Source organism: Solanum stenotomum, chromosome 8 (assembly GCF_019186545.1).
Source record: "Solanum stenotomum isolate F172 chromosome 8, ASM1918654v1, whole genome shotgun sequence".
NCBI lineage: Eukaryota > Viridiplantae > Streptophyta > Magnoliopsida > Solanales > Solanaceae > Solanum > Solanum stenotomum.
Genome location: NC_064289.1, coordinates 23,531,340 through 23,556,771, shown reverse-complemented (window position 1 = coordinate 23,556,771; position 25,432 = coordinate 23,531,340). Strand labels below are relative to the sequence as shown.

Here is a 25,432-nt window from a genome sequence, read left to right as displayed (position 1 = left end):
TTAATTTTTTTTTTCTAGGATTTTGATCTAGAACCCAATGGTCTACCATGATTTAGGTAACGTGCTATGAAACTATAAAATAAAAAGAAGGAGAAAGTAGAGAGAAGAGAGAAGCCTTGTAATTTCTCTTGAGGGATAATTTGGCAATGAAGAGGACCCCTTTATTTATAGGGAAAATTGACTTGGTCCCAAAGTTAGGATTCCTAAATATTCTCTAAAAGATAGGCATTCATTGTAATAAATCCAAATTGCTCACTATATTGATAAGAGAACGAAACGCGATTACAACTTTAGAATCGTAATTGCAATAGCTAAACTACTAAATTACAATGGAAATATGAAATAACAAGTAACTAAGATAGAGATAAGAACTGGGATGAGAAACTTAGACACTAGAAGAAAAAGAGAGGAACAAACGTTTTTCTTCAATATATATAGCTNGGTTCCAATCCGGTAACTAAGGGACCGGACGGAACCTTTGGAAATTTCCGGTAACATCCGGTTCCGGTAACAAAATCCGGTTCCGGTACCGGTTCCGGTAAAACCGGTCCTGTTGATCCGGTCCTGTCCGTTTGCCAACCTTAGTAGTTAGTACCATTCCCAACAATACTCCCACCCTCAATGAGAACCTTGTGGTTCGATTCAAGGAATGAAAAATAGTTATGAATATCCAGCCACATAGTGAGACTAATCCAGCAAGGCTACCATGTATCCATGATTTACCCATTTTCTTAAGTTGTAACAATTCTTTAAATAAAGAAATTAGGCGAAATGATCTGATGGACCCTTGTACTTGTATGAGTTTGTATTCTGAACCCTTCTACTTAAACATTTGTCAACTGAACCCCTAAACTCAACTAAAATAAAAATTTTAAACCCTCTGACCATTGACCGAACTTACGTTGCATTTGTTTTGCTGAGTCAATTATAGAGCGTGGTATCACACTTGTGAAAGTGAATGGAAACATGAATTTACTTGAAAAAATTAAATAAACAATAAAATGTAATTAGAAAAACACAAAAGTGCCCAACCCTCCCGTTTATTCCACTACACCTCACATCTCCTCCCTATTTCTTCCATTGAACCTCCGTTGTCAATGACTGCGGGTTTTTTTTCCAGAGAATTGCATAAACAAAACTAAACAACAAACCTTATTGATTGCTCACAAGTGAGCCAAAGGTCCTATTGTCTAATTTCACTAATAGCTATTGCAAAAATAGAAGCTAACAATTGGAGGATTTGGAACAAATTTGGTCACTTCATCTTTTTCTTCCTTGAAGCAAACGTGATGATTCACACGATGAACAAACTTTCAACATTCAAGCTTCGTCTGATTTGTTATAAGCGTTTTAGTCTTCATCTTCACATAGAAAAATTCAATTTCAATAGCCAAAACAAGCCTCACAAATAGAGCAACAGCTTTCCTTTTGTCAGTCATTAGCTTATTTGTTAGAGACAAAGATGTTCAATGAAGAACATCACTAGCTGAGGAAGAATAACCATAGCAAACCCTAAAAATGAAATCAATTCCTGTTGATTGTGGTTGAGGGTTGGGGAAGTGCAGGAAATCAAAGAGAGAAATATCAATTTTTAAATATTTTTTTAATAGAAACTTATTTTTCTTGCCTTTTATTTAATATTGGTTAATAAAAAAAATATTTATTAGGAATTAGGGCAATTATGACATGGCATTATTATATGTGACATGGATATGACATGTCATTTATGTTAAAGAGAGTGAGCTACACACATAGGTGGAAGGGTTTAACAGTCCCATTTTAATAGAGTTTAAGAGTTCAGTTGACAAATAATTAAGTAAAAGTGTTCAGAATACAAACTCATATAAGTACAAGGGTCCGTTAGACCACTTCTCCAAGAAATTAATGCAAGTGTTACACTAGAAAACTCTATGTCATGTGGTATGACTCTTCTGCAATCTGAAAAATAAAAGCCTGGGGGCATCATGTTGCCTGTAGACACCAAGTCCAAAATGAATCCACCAATTGCACAACACTTCATATTTATGTGCAACTCTTAGGAATTGCCTTTTCAAAATGGAAGCATAAGGCAGTGGTTGCAATAAAGGCTTCAGGAAGCACAAATTCTTTGAATTTTTCAATCCTCTCAAAAGCAACAACCAAATTGATATCAAGTAACTAACGAGAATCATGGTTCTCTGGAATTGCTAAACTTACCACTATACAGTATAGTAGAACTAATAAAATTTCTTGTCGATGAGGCATGGAAACTTGCTTTAACCTAATCCATAGCCCCAAGATTGGTGTAGATATCAGCAAATGATGCCATGAAAGACATGACTTGAACCAAGTGTTGGAATGTATGCGTCCACTTAAGTCGATGGAACCAGGTCCTCAACACAGTTACAGTAATAGACAGTAAAGAACAAATGCTGAAAGTAAAGATTGACAAGCAACTTTACGTGGAAACTTCCTTGCTCAAGGGAGTAAAACCACGACCTATCTCAACAGAATTTTTCAAACTGGTTCCACTAATCTTCTTAAGCAAAAGTAAAAGCTAGTTTACAAAAATGCTAATCTCCACACTAAGCAATACCTCCTATCACTTAGTTGAGCCAGAGCAGATACCACACTGCCCAAAATATACTAATCATAACCAATTAATATAGACTTTAGAGTAAGATACTAAGGTACCCTTAACTTAGTTCTTACAATGATTCACACAAGTTTGAAACGTTTCTATCACAAGTGAAACGATTCCTTCAATATACGCACTATTACAAGCAACCAAAATTACAGCAGAAACAGAAAGCAATAGAAACACTTCTATTAAGTCCCTTGCTATTTTTGAAACTTGAAGGTATCTCTCTCTGAATGAATGATGAATATTGTTGTTTGTTGTTTGATATATACCATGAAGAGTTATTACCCAACATACAAACAACCTCGTCGCTCCGGATTGGTAAAGTACTCTGCAACTTCACCAACTTCCTGACACGGACAGTTTTTACAGATGTACAGCATTTTGCTACTGGACGAGTATTCATACTCTGCAGAGGACCAGGTCCCTGCACTTGTGAGGAGATCATCAAAACATCTGGGAGCATAAACACTTATCACCAAGGTTGAAATCTTCAGTACAACATCATCGTAATATTCCACTTTCCATTCTAGAGAAATTATCATCGATTTGTCAATTACTTCACCAATATCTCCATCTTCACTCTTCAGAATAGGTGTAGAATGTGGCAAAGACCTGAAAAACCCTGACCCTAACTTCTTTATCCAATCCAACAAAGTAACGTATCCACGAGAAAAAACTAGATTGTTATAGTTCGTATAAGTAAATATATCAGATTGTACTACTGGTGCATCGAATTGCTCAAAACGTTAGTAACACCATTATAAAGACTCATCAATGAATTCTCCATAAACTCTCCCGGTAACTTGTTAGTGGTATAAGAAGTGCTGAAAGCACCATAACTTTGAATATCAATTTCAACTCCACCAACACACGCCCTTTCACACAACTGTGCAGTGTAACCTGTACGTCTTGTAGCAGTTGCGTCAAGCAATTCACATGCATTTGATATTGTATGTAAAGATTCATTATCAATAGACAGACAACTAAAATCATCATGCCCAGTGTCTAAACAATTGGACACATAATTACAGAAGGGAAAAATCCATAGTATGACATCACATTCTAAATGGGAACATGTGCATGTCCTCATATGACAACAAACATAAGTGGAAAGTTTATTCCAATTGTCCAAAGTGATACCTATTTGCACAAAGAGTATTTGTCTAATATGAAACTCTGCACTTGGACACTTAAATAGTACTGTTACAACGCCATTCGCCACAGATTTTCTATCTCCAAAAGTAGAGTCTATTACAAAGATATAAGGACCAGGATCAAAGTCAATATAAGGCCAAGGAAGCCTTGCTTTATAAGCTAGGCCAAACATAGAAACTATAAGTCTAACAACCTGAATATACAGTGAATGCTTTGAGGAACTTGCATAAATTGCCTGGAGTACTACTTCCTGTATTTTCTCCTAACTAGCACACCCTCTCAAGTTAGACTGGAGTACTTTCTGTATTTTCTCCTCACTAGCACACCCTGTCAAGTTAGACAACAAGAAACTAGGAAGATTGTACTCCTGCACAGTATCAATCCAATTGCTAATTAGTAAACTAAAGTCAAGGTAAGGTGACACTCTAGTTTGTTCACACTCACACATATCTTCAAGAGAATTATGCAAACAAGGAATTGTGTGATGCCATAAGACACCATCAGATGAATATTCGATTGCAACAATTCAGAAACTCACCTTTGACATTACGGTACATTGGCTAGGAAAAGGAACCAGAGATCTGATGTATCCCATTTAGGACATTTGACAAACAAAACGACATTATCTCGTGGATTCTCCTCCCCCTCAGTATTAGATTCTTTCGTATCAACTAACACCGCAGTAGGCATCTTGGTTTGCAAGCTGACATCTTCGCTGAAGTTATCTTCGCCTACCTTGGCTACTGTAGTTGCAAATTTTTCTCCCTCGTGGTCTATAATGTTTAGAACATTAATTTCAGAGCTTACTGTTGTGTGATAAATTTTGTCGAACACCTTAGCTTCAACAATGAAAAAAGGTGTTGATACCTAATTCGCTCCCTCTACTAGCTTTGCATTCCCAAGATGAGGTGAGTCCGTGAATGCCAAGGCATCCACATTTTTATACGTCTCTAGAAATTTATCAAACACCTGGTCCACCTTTGAGTTGCCACGAATATCATAAGTAAAATCAAGGGCAGATGAGGCAGGAAAATTACTATGAGGCAATACAACTGATTGTGAAACTATAGGGACAGAATTAGTGCAGTCAAAATGAACATGTATGAATTCGCTGGACGCCTCACTACATCATTGTTGGTTTGTTGTCGAAATCGCTGAACAAATTTACCCTTGAAATGCTTCCAATCCAAAAATAGCTTGTTGCAAAATAAACTACTGAACTAGGCAAGAGCTTCGCCATCAAGGTAGAATGAAGGAAGCGGAAGCCAGTCATTCTCATCGAAGCCAATGTATGTGAAGTACAACTCGGCCCGAAAAATCCAACTCTCTGGGTTGTCGTCGCCATTGAATCTAGGTAGAACCATCACTGTTGTTGGAGTACAATCGATGAAAACACCAATGCAACAAACCCGAATTGCTCACTATATTGATAAGAGAACTAAACACGATTACAACTTTGGAATCGTAATTGCAATAGTCAAACTATTGAAATACAATGAAAATATGAAAATAACAAGTAACTAAGATAGAAATAAAAATTGGGATGAGAAGGACTCTAGAAGAAGAAGAGAGGAACAAACATTTTTCTTCAATATGCATAACCCTTTTATGTTAACTCCAAAACCTATTTAACCAATTGATAATTGGACCTGGATCTCAAATAAAACTCTCCAACATTTTAATCCACCCAATAATCTTAAATGGACCCGTCTCATTCACCTCTTCCCGCCCATATATAGGCCCTTATGTAGTTAGTTTCATTCACAACATTCACTATATTTATAACACAATTATTAATCCTTTTGTAAAGTCTTTTTTTTTGTGAAATAGAAGAACATCAACTCATCAAGTCTCAACGGGGTGAATAACGTTTAAATTATTTTTTTTAAAAGTACATGTAAAAATGAACAAAGCAAAATAGATAGAGAACTCTTGTTGAGGATTCTTGACTGTCCATGAAAGTGTGGCCGAATAACAGTAAATAACTTGTAACAACTTGAATGCTTAAGCAATATTAGTAGTGGAAATCAATGAGATACGAGTAGGGAAAAGCAGTTTATTTCTAGTATCACCCAACGGTAACATTTCCCTATTATCACACCCCTCCGTACAACACTTAATTATCAGTATACTATGTATATAACAAATATAGATTTGTAACAATTGTGAAGGATCTAGGATACATTCAAGTCCTCTGTTCTTGAGACAAAAGTGAAGAAGATGAATAGAAAAGAAAATGGGTCGGATCTAGATGGGTGAGTTTCTATAGAAATTGGGTATTTAAAATTGGAGTGGTTCATTTAATTCTAAGTTTGATATGTGTTTTTTTATCAAAATTAAGGGTATATTTATGTCAAAGTATTATGAGAGAGTATATTTGGACCCAAAGTATAAACATGAGTATATTTAAACTATTTCTAATAATACAGAGACATATTTGACCCTTTCTGTTATATATATATATGACACATATTATAAGTTTAAAAAGTATACATGGTAACATTTTTTCATATTTGACCTTTTTCCGTTTTATATATATGGCACATATTATCAATTTAAAAAGTATACATGGTAATTTTATTTTTATTAATTAAAGGAGATTAAGAAGAAAAAAAAGATTTTTTTTCATTTTTATATTAATTAAAGGAATTTTAAAAGAAAAATAATTAGAAAAAAAGTTCCTTAAAAAATATTTTATTAGAAAGAAAAAAAAATTGGGATAATTTCGGAGACCTCCCTTCAGGTTTCGCTCTATAATATTCACTTCCCTTGCGGTTTACGATATTACGCCTACCTCCCTTATTTTGGTTCTTTTTAACCATTCTTTAACCCTATCTAAAATAAATATAAATCAATTATGACTTGACAAATTTACCTTTCTTTATATTAATTTCTTCATATTAATGCATATTATTAAAAACATGACTTATTTAATAAATACTTTAAAAATAAATCAACATAAATAAGTAAGTACTAAAACACATATTATATATACTAGATAATGTTGGCCGTGCTATGCACGGCCCAATAATATAAATGGTATGTTTTGGGGCTAATAACCGAGTTTTTGAAGCAATTGTTTGCGTGGATAAAGGGATAAGTTTTTTTATCACAAACTTATACTTTCTTTGACGCTATTTAAGGCATAATAAGACTACTCACATACAACATTTTTGAAATATTTTATGTTGTCAATTATCTTGATTTATAGTATTTTTACGATAGATTCACTTCAAGAAGCAGTGGAATTTTTTGTATTTTTTCAAAACATATTTTATATTGTCAATTATCATGATTTATAGTATTTTTACGCAATTTTTAAATATATATAAAAAAAGACAAATAAATTAAAATGGACCCAATATATGTTATTTCTGTTGTCTCAATTTATGTGACACAAATGAAATTTGGAGAGTCATCCAAATTTTCATATTTTTTTAAAAAATGTATTAAGCTATTAATTATTGTGATTTATAATATTTTTATGTAACTTTCAAATAACGTACATTACTGGTCACTTTGTCCTAATTTAGGTGATATGAATAAAATTACAAAATTAACCCTTTTAAAATGTCTTTCAGATATTTTAAGTTGTTAATTATTATTATTTATAATACTTTTTTGGTTATTTTAAAATGATATGTGTTATTTTTTCTGTCCCAATATATGTGAGTCTGATAGAATTCTGAGAGTTAACGTATTTTATTATATAGCTTTTAAATATTTTAAATTGGTAATTATTGTAATTTTTAATGCTTTTTAAGTCATTTGTAAATGATATCCTTGATTGGGACTTTTCCATTTGTGACACATATATATAGATATTTGGTGCCCGTGCAATAAATATTAATTTTTTTTTGTTTTAATTTATGTGATATAAATGGAATTTGAAGATCAGTCGATTTTTTATATGTTTTCTTAAAAATATATTTGAAGTTATTAAATTGTTGTGATTTATAGTATTTTTGCGTTAGTTTTTGAATAATATAGGTTACTCCTGTTTCAATTCACGTGAATAATCATAAATATTTTCAATTGTTAATTTATTGTGAATTGTAGAAATTTTGACGTTATTTTCAAATAGTACATGTTACTTATTCTATTCCAATTAGTCAATCAAATTTCTTATATGATTTTAAAATATTTTTAATTGCTAATTATTGTGATTTATAGCATCTTTTATGTAACTTTTAATAATATATAATTTGTTCAAATTCATATGACAATGATAAGATTTCAAGAGTCAACGCAATAAAAATTTAAATTTTTTAAAAAGTTGTACCTCTAATATATTTTGTAGCTAAAATATACTCTCTCCGTCCACTTGTATTTGTCATGTTGCGCTTTTTGAAAGTCCATTTGACTAATTTTCAAAGTTAAATCAGATTGTATTAATTCGATATTTTTTTAAAAAAATTAAATATGCAAAATCTATACAAAAAGTACTATAATTGTAATTTTTTGCCTATGAATATGATGAAAAAACACATTGTAAAATATTAGTTAAAATTCTTATAGTTTGACTCTAAAAAGGAAAGCATAACAATTAAAAGTGCATAGAGAGAGTAATAAATAGGTAATTAAATTTCAAGAAGTTTAAAATAAAAGGTTGAAAAAAAGAATTAGATAGACAACATATATTGAAAATTGAAAACATATAAATAATAAATGGGCCCAAATGAGGTCAAACTTTTTGGCTAATAAAGTAGTAGGTAATTAATGGTGTTAAATTGTCAAATAATATAAATTTTAAAGGTACAACCATAAAAGAAGAATGTACAACACTATGAAGCACATATCATCCAACACTTGTCATGTGTTAAGTAGTAGTTATTCCCATTTATTATATATAGTAATACACGTGTTCTTTTTTCCAAATTAAAATACACATTTCTTCATATTGATCTATTTTTAAAGTATTTATTAAATAAATTATATTTTAAAATAATATGAAAGAACTAATACGAAGAGGGATAAATTTGTCAAATTATAATTAATTTAGATTTATTTTAAATAGATTTAAAGAATGGTTACGTAAAAATCAAAATAAAGGAGGTAAGCGTAATATGGTAAACCATGGAAAGGTGTGTGCTGTAGAGTGAAACCTCAAGGGAAATTTTTTAAATTATCCCAAAAAAATTTTTAAAAAACAATATGTTTATTATGGAAAGAGATATTTTTACCAAAAGTAAAAATATTTTTTTTTATCAGAATATTAACAATAAAGGTATTTTTAGACAAATTATCAATGGAGAATATTTTTTAATTTCCTATAATTTTAAGAACATTTTAAACCTTTATTTTATTAAAAATAATTAATAGAAGATCTTCGCCGAATAATATGAAGATATTGGAAAATCATTTTTAAAATTTGTAAAGAAAAACGTGCTTTCTGAGTAAATAAATCATATATATATAAAAGAGAACATTAGACCCGCCTATGTGGTGCTATCACAAATCAGAATTTTCTTTTAATTTATTTATTTTCAAAACTAGCCTTACCCCTTTCATTAAAAATTGTGACATTTATGAAAAGTTGCGACTTTAATGAAGAGTTACGACTTTTATGAAAAGTTGTGACTTTTATGAAAAGTTATGACTTTAATAAAGAGTTACGACTTTTATGAAAATTTGTGACTTTTATGAAAGGTTATGACATTCTCAAAGGGTTGCAACTTTTTTAAATAGCTGTAACCTTTCCGATAAGACACAATAAACATTTGTTCACACTACCCTTTGTTGTCTATCAATAGAGGGATTTCCTCTCATTTTAAAACAACGAAATTTTGAACCTCTTCTTCTTCTTCTCCACAATTAAATATTTGTGTACTTTGCTCTTATTGAGTGGTTCACTGACACCATTGCTTTATGTTATAGATCCTGATTTGTATTTTTACAACTATTAATTTATGCTTATGTTATTAACAATAAATGATAAGATATAATAATTTTCATTTTTCTTTACATTATTAATGTTTGTTACTATGTAATCTTGAATGTAAGATAACATAGTTTTTAGTTTTAATGACTGATAGATTTTAAGTATTATTTTATAAATTTCATGATATTAAATTCCTGCGCGAAGCACGAATAATTTTACTAGTTTATTTAATATAATAAAAATATACACTAAAATCAATTAAGTATTATGTTAATAAAATATATGTATTCTGATTCCGTCAAAATAAGATTCTATTTTGCATTGGGAAAAGCAAACTTATGAAATTCATGTTCAAATTCGTCTCTTGAGAATTCAGAAATTTCTTTGATTTTGAAGATGACAACTGAACAACTACTTCTAAGTATCGATCCTTTGGATCTCAAATTTACACGTGAGTTTCTTCTTCTTCTTCCTCTTCTTCAATTTTATCAGTTTTAATTTAACTTTCTAGGGTTTTGATTATTGTTTTTTCTTGTTTCCAAGTTGAACTCAACAAGTCAATTTCCACCTTCTTTCAACTCATCAATAAGACTGATAATCATGTTGCTTTCAAGGTACTATATCATTTTTTTACTTAATCTCCATTTTTTATTTTTTGAAATGGGTTTTGGGGACTAAAAATAGTGTAACTATAGTTAATTAATATGTATACTTAAATTTGTGATTCAAAAACAACAACATACAGGGGTTCGAGTCCTGAGTACAGGGAGAATCATGTTGGAGAGCCACCCGAATGGATCCAGCAATGCTCGATCCAAATTTAGTCGGAGTTTCAATATGGGCACCAACCAAAAAAACAACAATATACCTTGTGTAATCTCACAAAGTGAAGTCTGGGTAGGGTAGGGTAGGGTCTACACATAACTTATTTACTGTTTACGATAGATCGAGAAAAACAGTACAAAGTAGATCGAAAAGGAAATACCGGAAATGAAGAAGCACATTAATTTGTGATTCATAAAGTTAAAGCACTTGGTTTGCCTCAAATACTAGTTGAGGGTAATTTTACCTTATAGATTTAGATGATAGAAAAGGCTGAAATCCTTATCTTAACTCAATTATGGATTGTTTTTTTTTCAGTTAAAAGAATCATAATTGACGGAAGAAATGTGATTTATGAGGAAGATCTTTTGTAATCAAGGAAATGGTCATTTAGAAGTTAGTTGTTGTATAATTATGGCTGAGCAGGATTTACTACTGTATTGAAATGGTTAAATTATATACTGTTGTTAACTTTTATTAGGTAAAGACGACCAATCCCAGGAAGTATACTGTTAGGCCGAACAGTGGAATTGTTCTCCCACGATCAAGGTCCAATGTTACAGGTGCTTTTCTAGTTCTCTGTGATGGGTATTTTAGATTTGATGGATGTTTGATGTTATTTTTGGTTTACATTTGTGGATAATTGGACTTAGTTACGATGCAACCTCAAATGGAGTTACCTCCAGATATGCAATGCAAAGACAAGTTTCTTGTACAGAGTGTGATTGTGGACCCTGGGTCTACACCAAAAGATATTAACCCGGACATGGTATTTTAGCTTAGTTTAGCCTTTCGTAAAGTTTTATATATTGTAGTCAACTTTGGTACATTCCAATCTTATTCTTTTCATTTTCTGAAGTTCAACAAGCCCGGGGGAAATGATGTTGAGGAATGCAAACTAAAAGTTATTTATGTCTCACCACCACGAAAACCATCACCAGTCCCTGAAGATTCTGAGGAAGGAACTTCACCAACAGCTTCTGACACTGTAAAATGACAATCTAAATTAGTTTATTGTATCTTATTTAATCGATTAGAATACCACCTTTAATTTTATTTATCTTTTCATCATGGTAGGGACATACATTAGTTGTAAATGATTTTTTTGTTGCTTATACAGGATTTACAAGAACACAGTGAGCCTCAGGATAACTCTGTTAAGGTATGTTATGGTGGTCATGTAAAGCATTGATGTCTGGATATTTTTAATTCATTAGACAAATAAGTCTCCTGGGAGAAATGTTTGTCATCTGACCTGTAAACATTGAGTACCTTCTGACTCATTGGAGTTACTTGATGGCCTCAACCAGGTAATAAGTCTGGGCACACCTTAAGTGAACTCTTTGAATCTTTGTGTTCATTAGAAAGGTTTATGAAACCCATTAACCTATCAGATTTTACTTTTTCAACTCGAGAAATTTGATCAGCTTATGTTAGATTTATTCAATATTTAGTTTCCCTTGTTACCATCTTCTCAGCTTGTTCTTCACCTAAAAGGGGACCATATATGTTGGTGTTTTATAACCTACACTTATAGGAAGTTGATTTGATCCTCAATACCTCAACTATCATTTCCTTGTTGTGCAGTTAATCTGTTTAGTAGATGGAGGTATTAGGTTCGCAGGGCTTTGGTCTAATAGTAAGAGCACAAATATGTGATATGTGGGTTAGGCACATGTCACAGGTTTGAACAATGCCGCTACTAAAGCATGGTTAAGTGGAGAAGGGTGGAAGGGCGGGTTCGTTATCTACCGAGTTCCTAATTGTTCCCCACTCACCCTTGGGGATTTCTCAGTTTTCCAAAAAGAAAGAAAAAGATGGAGGTCATCGTAGTAAACATGTAATTCTTAAGAAATTTCAGAAGGACTTTGCTAGAATTATCTATAAACCCTTAATATAACATCAAAAGAAAAAAAAAAGTATACAAACACTGTTATTCACCTTCAAAATGTGATAAGTGAGAATAGTATTTTCCTTCTTTTTCAGCCTCTTAATCCAACGTTCTGTTTTCAACAATTTATGCTAAGCGCAATTCTTATGAAATCAATGGGTCTGCTGCTTCTGTTGGTAGTCAGCAACTCCAGACACTCTTTTGACAAATGGCAAACCCTACTTGTTGAAATCTCTTATTCATTGAATAAAAGGTGACACCAGACCCTGAAGAGAAAATAAATTTATGTTTGTTTCTTTTCACCAGCTTCCCAACTTGATTGGTTTGAGGCGTATTATTGTGTTGTCGTTCTTTTCACCAACTTACTTGGTAACTCAAAAATTGTTTAGTCATTTAAAGAGTTAGCTCAAGTTTGCATACACAGGTAGAGGTGATAAACAAGCTGGAAACACCCTACGCTATTGTAATTATGAATTTTAAAATATTTCTTTACTATTTCAGGATTATCTCTCCTGAGAAGGAGATAGTTTGATAATTATTACATTTGAAATTTCATCAAAACAAGAAAAAAGAAAGAACATAAACAGTAGAATTGTTGAATAAGAATTGTCTATGCTTGATTCTTCTACAGAAACACATTATGCCTCAACATCTATCTTTGGATTTGGGAAGTGATAGGCAACGGGTTTCGTTCTTTCAGCATGCTAGTGTCAAACTTAATGTCCTCTCACATTTCCAACCTTGGTACCAGACAGATGTGTGATGATTCCTATTTGATACAAAATTCATTTCTTGGTTGTACTGCAGGCCAGAGATCTCATTTTGAGGTTGATGGAAGAGAGAGATTCCATTCTTCGACAAAATGCCAAGCTCAACCGAGACCTGGTATTTGATGTTTCTTTCTTTATCTTTGGATTAACAGACATTCTTTATATATATTAAACATAGTTAGGCATCATTACAAAATACAGGGTTCAGACAGCCTCTGGAGTCTTCTACTATATATATATATATATGAAAGGTGGGATTGGTATAGATAACTGAGATGGATCTTTTAAAAGGAGTTCCTAATATGTGTAACTGAAAAGCATCATAGGCGAACAAGGAGGAACTATCAACAAAAATATGTTACCAAAAAGTATCTTCTTTGCTCGTTCCTTTGCTAGTTAGTCCGTGACGATGTTCTGTTCTTTGTAGCAGTGAGTCAGCTGAGGTGCTTGTAGCATCACCGTCAATAACCTGCATTCATCCATAATAGTAGAGTAAGTGTCATTATTTTTAAGGAGTAGATTAATTACCTCTAAGGAGTCAGTGTTGATCTTTCGTGGCATGTAGTTATTTTTCACAGTGATCCTCAATCTGTAGAGCAAGGCACAAAGTTCAGTCATGTTGTTAGTAGCTTTGGGAACACCTTTCATGAATCCAAGAACCCAGTATCTGCTGCTATCTATAAAATCCCTCCCATATCTCCAACTTCTAGATTACCTAATGAAGAACCGTCCATGTTAAATCTTATAGTGGTTCCTTCTACCTTTTTCCCAACTAACCGCAATGGGCATATCACTAGTCTGGCTATTTGTTCACAAATGGAATTCCATAGCCCTTGGGCTGACATTTTTATAAGGGAAAATGATTTTTATTATTTATGAAAACTATTGTGGGACTACACTTGGTTTGTTGTTGTTATGGTATTGTCATTTCCAGTGAGCCAAGCGTTCCAAAGACAAAAAGGTAACAGGTCTTTCCAGGTTATGAACCCATTAACAGTCCTGCTGCTATTAATGATATTCCAAGTGAACCCGAGAGGCCTGGTCTTTGAAGCAATGATCATGGGAGGCGTATATGTTAATGCTACTAGCATCCGTATCATTCCAGAAGGAGACTGTGTTAGTGCAGCAGTCAAAGAAAATGTGTCTTCCCTGTGTTTCTGCATTACTGGTCAATGGTTTTTAAGTAAATTGATGTTTCCTTTTTCTGTCTACTAGTTCACAAGTTCCAGATAATTTTATGTGCATGGTAGCTTAAAGGTCATTAATCCCCAGTTATAGCAGTAAACAGGTCCGTTAGCGTACAAGCATTAACCAAATGATCTAAGTTAGTCTTGAAAGGCGAGTTTTAGAGAGAAGGTGGTAGCTGTTAGAGACTAGAACTTGTATTTAGAATGTGGACCAAGTTGATTTTAAGAAACTTTATTGTGCAATCAGCAGAAAATAGAAAATACTCCCTCTGTTCCTTTTTATATGTCATCCCTTTCTAAATAGTTGGACCATAATACTTGTCATTTCATAAAATCAATGCATAAATTACCAGTAGTTAATTAGTCTTGAAAATATATACGTTGATCAACCTAGGAAAACTAATAAGTAATTAATATTTATTGGAGTACTTCATACATTGATTAATTACTCTCTCCATTCACTATTCTATAAAATCTGATTTTGAAAATAAACTCAAAAATTTAAATAGTCATCCAAATGCATTTTAATTTTTGAAATCTAGCATATTCATCATTTATTGAAAAGTTGACTTAAGAAAACATCAAATAAGGGTATAAGGGTAAAGTTACATAATTTCTTAATACAAGTGCAATCTAAAACTGTGACATATAAAAAGGAACGGAGGGAGTAGTTCGTAGACTACTTAGTTTTAGTGTGATAACCATAGGGTGGTGATTTGGCCTAAGCTTGGAACTTCATAACAAACCTGGGCCTTTATCTGGATTTTCTTGTAACAACTGTTTGAATTTAGTAGGTGTGCACAAAGAAAATTTTCCATCTGTTGTGTTGACATTTTGGCTAAGATGATTTTATCATTTGGTTCTTTTTGAAACCATTGTCCAGGAGCTTCTTAGGCATGGACATCAAGAACGTCGTACTGGAGTTCGACTTTTGTACATCTTGCTGGTTGGCTTGGCTGGTATTCTTTTGGGGTTCATTGTCAGAAACGTTTGATGACCTCACAGCTCTGAGATTATTATACTCTCTTTCTGGTTGCTGTGGGCAGGTGTGAGGGGCGATTTGAATACTTTCTAAGAGAACTTTTGTACATCTATTTGAGTCTGAATTGCTTGCTAATTCTAAGTATGTTAGTTGAATATTTTCAATGTCGTATGATGATAGAACTATAGTTGTGGTCCTAGCTTTGCTTTTATGAGGTAAATCAAAAGGAAGAAAAGAAGAAAGAATACCACATTGAGTTGTAGCCTGTATTGAACTATCATGTAGGTGTTTTTTGTTTCGAAGCATGAAATATCAAACGAGTTTTGTCTGAAAAACAGTTCAGCTAAAGACATGTAATGCTAATAGATGGTTATTGTTGGTATTTCCAGAAAACATGAAGAATTGTTATTGATTGACTAGTTGAGTTTTTGATTCAACGTTTCATTCCCCAAGAGTGATGGGTTTATTTCATTACTAAAACTAAATTATGCACAAAGTTTAGAGTGAAAATATTACAGAGTAGACAAGAAGGGAGAGGGGAAAAAGTTACATCACAACTACAAGCATCGCAATGAATATCCATATCTTCGTCTTCATCCTCACTGTCATTGGGCCAACCATTCCTACGAATGCGTTGATGCTGAATTGTGCAACGATTGGGTCTTTGTCCCAACACTAAAGGATTTTTCACCCAAATATGTGTCAAGATTTCGACTAACTTCTTTTGATACTCCCTTGTTATCTTCCTTAGTCGCTTTGTTCGAATATCATTAAGTTATAATGTCTGCAGATCCAGAAAATTGTATTTCTGGTCTTTATGGTTTGCCACTCATTCAACACTAAACTCTTATGCTGTAACCTTATGCAGAGAGTCATTGATATGGATTTGAAATGTTGTGTGCTGAAATATTTTAGAGAATACGTGCATAGGGGAAGAGTACTTTAGACTTGTGTAGGTGTACCTAACGGATAAGAAAGTTAACTACACCTTAGTCTATTTTATATTTCAGCATTTGACATTTTGAGCCCAATATAAGTTAGGTATAATATTGCTTGGACTCTTTAAAAATGTCGACGGGCAGATACTCCAAAAAAAGTTCATTTTGGAGAATCACCATTTCTCAAGCATGTGTATGGTAAAAAGGTTTCATTTCCAGATAGGAATAAGAAATGCCTAGTTGACTTTTTCTTCATTTGCTAGGTTATATTTTCCTTAGCATTCCTGCTAACTTTAGATTAAAGTCAACAAATTCTCCTCTTTATTTAACAGATAACTTGCTCAATTTACCTTTTAATCTTTTTTTCTCTTGGATTAAAATCACCATTTCTCAAGTCTAAATCAAGCTACCAAAGATGGCTTGCATTTAATATGTGCATCTTAAAACAAACTTTCAATTGTTTTTACCTTGCCTTGTGGATTCACGAGTGCTTTATTATTAATTGTTGTTGCACCTAATAGAGGCAATTTGAGGGTATACACCTCTTTCATTTTCACACAATTTCTTCGTAAGTAATCTTCATTGGGCAATCTGAGGGTATTCTATTTTTATGAATACAAATCAATCTTCATCGAGCCTTCTTCGATGTCCTCTGCAATAGATTGTTTAAATTCAGAGAGAAAAGGCTATAAAATTTTGAGATTATGGTGATCATTGGGTGTGCTTTCGCTGTTGATAATTCACTAACTAGAGCTCCTAATTGAATTTTATTACGAGGGGTACTAAACATATCAGTATCTTGTACATTTGCAGACAAGTTTCTTGCGTACAAGATCATTTGGCCACATTGTCCTTCTGATTGCACCAATTATGACATACATTCTAAATATTAGTGAGTTTGAAAAGAATTGAAGGCACGTGAGAATCTAGAAAAGCCTAGAAGTTGAAGAGAAAAACATTAGGGCAAATTCAATATTCTATCTCGCGGAAGTTTATAAATGCGAGTTTAGATCAAGAAATTGAAAACTGTCCTTTTAGATTCTTTCACGTGTTGTTGTCCTAGTATAGAAAAATGTATCTTTTCATTTTGCAAAATTCTGGTATGAATGAATATATAATGTATGTTCGGTTTCAATTTGTTGAGAAGTTGACTTTAAAATTTTGATATTATATGTGTCGATGGTGCAAATATGGTATACATTCTAAGATGAAATTACGCATTGGACGATATAATCTAAAGATAAAGTACACATTTCTTCATTTGATATAAATAGAATTGAAGATACTTTGGACAAAATTTATTTCATGATAAATATTTCATTCCATAAAGAGTCAAGTATCTTGTATTTACCTTTACCAAAAGAATCAAAGGTATATCAGATTTGCAGAAGAAAACTAAAATTGCAGCAAATTTGCACCAGAACTGCATGACAGCAGCACCAAAAATGCGCCAAAACAGCACCAAAAGTTCTTCAAAACAACACCAGAATTGCACTAGAAAAGTATCAAAATAGCACCGGAAATGCACCAAAACAGTTAGACTAGATTCACACTGCTACAACCCTAAAGTTGCACCAAAACAGCAGCAGAAAAGATCCAAAACTGCACTAAATTTACACCAAAAAAGTATCAAAACAGCATTGGAATTACACCAAAACAGTAGCATCAGAATCACCTCTAAAACAACATTAGACTTGCACCAACAAAACCACCAGAAAAGAGTTGGAACTGCACCAAAAACTGCACGATAAAAACACCAAAAACAGACCCCAAAATTGCACCAAAACAGTAGCACCAAATTCGCACTAAAACAGTACAATGACAACGGTATCAATGTGCGCCAACTTCGTGAACTATGGCACACCAGATCCCATTCCTGGTGCACCATGCTGCGTTGCTATGACGACCCTAAGTAATATAGCTAGCGCTACTACCATTTAGACTCAACAGTCCATCTGCAGATGCATGATGGATTTTATTGCTACTTACAGCCTAAATGCTACTGCCATTGCCCACTTTGCCTGGTTTTTGTGGTGTTTTTCTTGGTTTCACAATTGACTCTTAACACTAATTGTGAAAACTATCATGTGTTTCTTACCACCTAATACTTTGCAGTTTCTTTTTTGGATCTAACCATCCAATATTATAATCTCTAGATTCAGGACCAACAATTGTGAGTGACAACTGACAAACCTAAAACTATCAAAAGCAAGCCTATTATGCAATGCCTTCACAGAGCGAATAGCTTTTCATGGTGTGGAATTCCTCCTCTGTTCAGATGTTCCCCGGTTTCTATGAAGATCAAATTTGTTACTTGGTCTCCGGTGAGCATATTGATTATCATTAGTCTCCACCCTCCTAGGAGATCGAGAGACTCTTTCGTTGGTTCTGTTGGAACTTCTTCCTGCCGAAGTCTTCAATGAATTTATTGGAAGCTTTCTGTCCCCATATCTTGATCGAGCATCTTGCTCACTGTTATTTTCTGCTCTCCAAGACGATCTTCTTGATGGCCTTTCCACATCTCTATTTTGATTTCTCCCCAAGGATGTCCTCGGAGAGGTAGCTGAAGTATTCCTATCATAATCTCTAGTCCTCAAGGTTAATCTTCGGCTAGGCCTCCTATCATCATCTCTTGTCATCGAGTTTCTATCATCAACTCTTGTCCTCAAGTTTAATCTTCGGCTAGGCCTCCTATCATCATCTCTTGTCATCGAGTTTCTATCATCAACTCTTGTCCTCGAGTTTAATCTTCGGCTAGGCTCCCTATCATCATCTCTTGTCATCGAGTTTCTATCATCAACTCTTGTCCTCGAATTTAATCTTCGGCTAGGCTTCCTATCATCATCTCTTGTCATCGAGTTTCTATCATCAACTCTTGTCCTCGAGTTTACTCTTTGGCTATGCTTCACATCTCTAGCCTCATTGTCCGTCTCATCATCATGGTAGTCATTATGCACATCATCAGAGTCCTCATCATAATCTTTTTCTTCTTCATCTTCATTATCAACATCAGTTTCCTTTGCATCACCTTCTTTCAGATCATGACTACCTTTTTGCTGCACTTCTTTCAATTTTTTATCCTCCATAACCTTGTTCATGAGATAAACATACTTAGACCTCAGTTCTACCAACGAGTTCTTCTGAATTAACATTCCCCTTTTATAGCCCTCCTTCAATACCACAGTATGTGTGTCGATCTTACTTGACACATAGAATATCCCTGGATGCAACAACAATGCCCTCTTAAACCTAGAACGAAGTCCCAAATACTCTCCTATCAAAAGCAAATTATCTTTCTCCGCCTTCTTCCCAACACAAAGACTAAGAATTTCATGCAAAATTATCACTGCCCACTTATCAGCTTCATCACTCTTTTCAGGAAGATTCTTTACATTCACATATGGCGAAATATAAGGCAATTTTTTCCATTCATCAACCCATTTCTTATACTTCTTATCCATCTCAAACCCATTCAAATACTTCAAATCAAACTTAACTAACAAATCCTCACTTTCACATTTCACTGCTTGTTTTTCCAAAAAGGAAACAGCAAGTTCATGACTCCAACAAACTAACTCCAACATTGACTCATTATTCACCTGAAAATAATCCGGATATTCTGGTACTATAGTATCCACAAAATTATTACACAAACCCAAATCCCATTTAAGCTTATCAATAACATGTAAAGGAATTTTATTAATTTTACCTATCATCAAAATCTTCAAAAGCCTATCTGCAACATCTTCTTTGTAACTCACACTTTGATAGAACAGCTCTTCATCTGAGTCAATACTGAGAATTTCTGGGGTTAACTTGATATGGGGATGTATGTTTATGCTAGCAGGGAAAAATTCTTGAAAAATTGAAGGATATTTTCGGATAAACTCAATGGGGCGAGATGGGATTTGTAGAGTATCTTTAGATTGTGTGATGATGTTTAAGGGAATAGATTTCGATGGTTCAGATTTGATAAGATTCTTGATGTTGAGAAGTGGTTTGAGATTCTTTTCTCTTTCGACAGCGTGGTCCAATCCACGATCTCTTACATGTTTGATGGAAAGGGCATCGTCGAATAGTGTCCGCCATTGTTGACGCTGGTGGTGGTGCGTTCGACGGAGGAGGAAATGCATGTACATAATTTGGAGACTGCTACTGCTGCTGCTGTTAGCAAGGGTTTAAGGAGAGCTTCTCATTACTTGGGGTTTGTAGGGGTATTTTGGGGAATTGGGCAGTTATCTATCAATATATATAATTGGAGAGGAAAAACATCATAGTCTCGACCCCACAATTAAAAGAAATATGATTATTATTTTTTAAAAATTACATGTCAACAATGAAGAAATCACAGATCTTTAATATTTGATTTTAAAATATTAAAAATAATTATCTTTCTAATAATTTATTTTCTAATCTAACTACTTCAAATTTAAAATTTGAATTCAAATATTATTTTTTTTGGTAATTGTAATTGTATTACTAGATTTTCAAATATGTACAAATTTGAAGCTTAGGACACGGACATAATTCCAAGTCTCAAAGCCCATCACCTTTGCCTTGCCCAGGCTCTATGCTAGAATTTCTACTAAGGATAAAAATTTAGTTTATGCATTGCACTAGCCAGTCTAGGATTCATGCTACTTCTACAATGAATTTCCTGAATGATTTGCTTTATAATTTCCTCTATGCTCCTCTCCTTTTGCTGAAAAATTCTGTGATGTCATATGTAATAAAGAGCTGCAGCTAATGTCATTCTATACACTTCATCTTGTATTGATTTCCTGTTAGCATGCAGTGTTTCCCATTCTATCTCTTCAGTCCACCCTGCACTACTTCTGGTGATGGACAACCATTGAAGTAGTCTTTGCCATATCACATTTGCCACACTGCATGCAAAAAATAGGTGTTGGTGTGTTTCAGGTTCTGCTTTACACATTGCGCCAATTGAATCAGTGTTTATCCCCCATTTGTCTAGCCTGTCTTTTGTGTACAATCTCCTTTGTATAGCCAAGTATAGGATGAATGTCCATTTGGGACTGCCTTGATTGTTGCATATCATTCTTCTCCATGGCACCTTGCTCAACTCACCTCTAAGTGTTTTATACATGTCCTTAATTGTGAATGTTTCAACCTCCATAACCTCTGTCACTTTAATCCTGCTTCTGATATCCAATACCCTGCTTGTAGGATTTTCCTCACAACCCAAGAAGCTTGTTTAGCTTGCACTTCCCATGGTCTCTTATCTTTGATGTAGTAAGTATGGACCCATACTATCCATAACTTATCTTTTTTCTTAGACAGGTCCCACAAATATTTGAGTATTGCTGCTTTATTCCACATATACACATCAGTCCACCAGCAATCTTTGGCCAACATAATTTATCTCATGATACAAGAGCTTTCCCTTTAGTTTGTGCATCACCATTCCATAAGAATCTCTTACATATAGTTTCAAATATTAAAATGTATTAATCATGTGATTATATATTAGCAGGAAACGTGGAGTGGATGGAACAAGGAAAAAAACAAATTACTTTTAAGATATTTGATTTCAATATATTAGGAGATAAAAATAAAAATTTAATATTCATACAGGTTCTGAATCTTGATTTAAACAATTTTTTAAAAGGCAAAATAAAAAGAAGAGAAAAACATTTATAATATACAAATTACTAAAATTTCAATATTGATTGCCAAAAAAATGAAATAACAAATATGAAATTTTAGAAAAAATGAAAACAAATTATATCCACTATTACACGTTGAAAACTTAATTAGTTTTAAAAAAATAAAGATCTAAAATTTCACTTTTAGAAATAAATATTAATTATTATTATTATTAGTATTATTATTATTAGAAATATGAAGTTTTAGAAAAAATGAAAACAAATTATATCCACTATTACACGTTGCTAAAGAAGTTTTAAAAAATAAACCAAATAATTTTAAAATGGTTCTAAAAAATAGGGTGTGTGATTCCCTTTTTTGGAAAGTTATTATATTTTAATTTTTAATTATTTTTAAAATATTTTATAGAATTATTTAATTTTGAATTGAGAATCTGAAACCATAAATAACTGTTTTATATTTAAACCATTTAATTATCTTATTCTTCTTCAAACTAATCATATATTTAATTATTCAATTCAAATTCATTGTTATCCAAATATAGCTAATATCAATTTGAATTGCATATTAGTTAGTTTCCACGATTTTTTTTTAATTTGAATTTTAAAATTTCCTATTTTGAAATAGAATTTAAAAATATAAGTGCAAATTGTTAAATAATAATAATAATTTGGATAACAATGAATTTGAATTGATGTAACCGATTAAAATATGATAATTTTTTTAAAGAAAATTTATTATTTAAAACATAAAAATAAATAAAAACAATGACAAAATTAAAAAATAATATTATTTAAAATATAATAATTCCTATTAATTTAAAATTTCTGAAAATGCTCCAAAAAAACGGAACTCAGAATTATTAAAAGAAAAAAAAAACTAAACTAAACTGCACGGTAAATATTCTTTTGAGATCAATTATTTTGTTGTGACTCTTCCTAAATATTTGCTCCTGTTACAAATTCACTTAATTGTGTGGATGTTTCTCTTAATCTATCCTAACATAATGTGTCTATTTATTATATTAATTAAATATTATAGTAACGTATTATCAAATGTTGTAAAAGGATGGTTTAAACAGAGCAAATGACATAAATGGTCCCTAAACTATTCTAGTAGGTCTAAAATGGTCTCTTAACTATACAGTTGATGGATATGGTCCTTTAACTATTCACCTTTTTGTCAAATTTGGTTTCCATCCACTTTTTATGAATACCGTCAACAAACGTCGTTCAGTACACACTCTCTCTCAATTTGGAGCTGTTTTTGTGCAGTTTGGTGACGTTTTTGGAGCTGTGTTTTGTGCAGTTTGGTGCTGATTTTTGGTGGTTGGTGCTGCTGTTTGTGCAGCAGTTTGGTGACCTTTTTGGAGCTGTATGTGCAGCAGTTTGGTGACGTTTTGGGAGCTGTTTTTTTTTTGGGTGTTCTGGTGCTGCAATTCGATCAAAGTTTGATAGCTGCTATTTTTTGTTGTAGTTTAAGTTATTTTCTGCACAACAATTGTTGAAAACAGAGCACTATAGTTCAATTTAGTTGCTGATTTTTGAATTTTTCTACAATTTTATGCAATTTCATTGATGTAATGACCGATTATTAACATGAAAATAGAATCGTATTTTTGCTCACAATATTTTCTCAATTGTGTTCGCTACTTTGCATTTTACTTTAACTCGCATGAAATAACGACCAACGACTTAATTGCAATAAGACAATAAAGAAAAGAATTGAGAAAAAAAGTGAGGAAATAGTGAGATAATGGACAAAAGAAATGACGAAAAAGAAAGTCAATACAGATTGACTTAACAGATTAACGGTGTTAACTAACAGTTTTTAAAAAGAGTGGATGGAAACCAAACTTGACAAAAGGGTGGATAGTTAAAGGACCATATCCGTCAAATGTATAGTTAAAGGACCATTTTAGACCTACTAGGATAGTTTAGGGACCATTTATGTCATTTGCTCGTTTAAACATTCTATAAAAGGGTAGTCTTCACCCTTAGGAAATACATACTTGAAGAGATAAAAGAATACTCTCTCCTCTATACTTTCCATCACAATTTGTCTTCCTTACTTGTTTAGTATTATTATATTTTGCTCTCATTTTACAACACATTATCAACACAAGTCTCTAACCAACTGAGACCTACTTAATTTGAAATTAATTCCTAAAAGTTAATCAACTTTCTTTTAGAGTTAGTTTTCATCATGTCGAATTTGTCAAAGATTGAATTTGTGGCACTTGACATTTCTAGAAAGAACTATTTGTCATGGGTACTTGATGCTGAAATTCACCTTACCGCTAAGGGTCTTGGTGATTGTATAATTGAAGGAAATAAGGCATCAAGTCAGGATAAAGCGAATGCTATGATTTTCCTTCGTCATCATCTTGATGAAAGCTTGAAGGTTGAATACTTAACAGTGAAAGATCTACTTGAATTGTGGATAGGTTTGAAAGGGAGGTATGACCACCTCAAGGCAACTGTATTGCCAAGGGCTCGTTATGAGTGGATGCACTTACGGTTTCAAGATTATAAAACCGTAATTGAGTATAACTCTGATGTATTTAGAATCACTTCCCAATTAAAATTACGTGGGAAAGTTATAAAAGATGAGGACATGTTGGAAAAGACACTAACTACTTTCCATGCCTCCAATAAGATATTACAGCAGCAATATCCTGAAAATGGTTTTAAAAAATACTCTGAATTAATCTCATGCCTTCTGGTGGCTGAGTAGCATAATGACCTTTTAATGAAAAATCATGAAGCCCGTCCCACTGGAAGTGCTCCATTACCGGAGGCTCACGGGGTAGAAACACACAGTCAGTCTGAAATAAGACAAAATAATCGGGGCCATGATAATGTGTGTGGACGTGGCAAAGACAAAAGACGATATAATAATCGTCGAGGTGGTGGTCATAACAAAAGGGAGAACAATATGGGTTCTCAAAATAATCCTTCAAAAGGCAAGGGCGATAACTGTCATCGTTGTAGCCTTAAAGGTCACTAGAAAATAAGTTCAAACGATAATTTATTTACAAAATATTACAAATCAATTGCCGGATGCATTTACTAACCTTTCACGGGTTACTAAATCATATATCCCAGCTGCTAATGCTCAAGTTCAAGTTGATGTCCCGATAGGACAAAATGTTAAGGCAAATGAGTCTGGACCACGCTTAAAACGTGGTAGACCAATTGGTTCCAAGGATAAAAATCCTCGAAAAAGAAAAGGAATAAATGATCAAGATGATCATAATATAGAGGCAATTGCTCATGAAGAGCTCCGAGACATAATAAATGAAGACACCACAAAGGAGGTCCATGTACCTGAAAATAATGAGAATGAAGAAATCTCTATAAATTATTTCTCGACGAGAAAAAAGTGGAATCGAAATAATATTGTGGTGGATAATATTTTTGCCTATAATGTTGCAGTTGAAATAATGCAACAAGATGAGGATTTAGAACCACAATATGTCAATGAATGTAGACAGAGAAATGATTGGTCAAAATGGAAGGAAGCAATTCAAACAGAATTGGCTTCACTTGAAAA

At 32.9% G+C, this 25,432-nt stretch overlaps 2 protein-coding genes across 7 annotated transcripts in view; one reads left to right on the top strand and one right to left on the bottom strand.

Annotated features, from left to right (window-relative positions):
* The first annotated feature begins 9,947 nt into the window (after positions 1-9,947).
* Positions 9,948-25,432, top strand: part of LOC125874866 (vesicle-associated protein 1-2-like) — a 53,063-nt gene continuing 37,578 nt past the window's right edge. For 3 of the 5 annotated variants that reach the window (XM_049555905.1, XM_049555906.1, XM_049555904.1), the window contains exons 1-7: positions 9,969-10,110; positions 10,203-10,273; positions 10,963-11,044; positions 11,135-11,250; positions 11,341-11,469; positions 11,602-11,643; positions 13,180-13,257. In XM_049555905.1, coding sequence (XP_049411862.1) covers positions 10,056-10,110; positions 10,203-10,273; positions 10,963-11,044; positions 11,135-11,250; positions 11,341-11,469; positions 11,602-11,643; positions 13,180-13,257 — 573 coding nt within the window. In that variant the 5' untranslated portion in view covers positions 9,969-10,055. Of the gene's footprint in view, positions 10,111-10,202; positions 10,274-10,962; positions 11,045-11,134; positions 11,251-11,340; positions 11,470-11,601; positions 11,644-13,179; positions 13,258-13,569; positions 13,591-15,212; positions 15,728-25,432 lie in introns of those variants that run through there. The other 2 variants (XM_049555903.1, XM_049555907.1) reach the window with 2 other exon arrangements.
* Positions 17,710-20,410, bottom strand: LOC125874862 (protein WHAT'S THIS FACTOR 9, mitochondrial). 2 transcript variants are annotated; one of them, XM_049555897.1, is made up of 2 exons: positions 18,920-20,410; positions 17,710-18,847 (listed from the first exon to the last, which is right to left on the bottom strand). In XM_049555897.1, the coding sequence occupies exons 1-2, from the start codon at positions 20,386-20,388 to the stop codon at positions 18,499-18,501; spliced, it is 1,818 nt and encodes a 605-aa protein (XP_049411854.1). In that variant the 5' UTR covers positions 20,389-20,410; the 3' UTR covers positions 17,710-18,498. The 2 variants fall into 2 exon arrangements, with proteins under 2 accessions (XP_049411854.1, XP_049411856.1); XM_049555899.1 differs by having other exon boundaries at positions 18,992-20,410.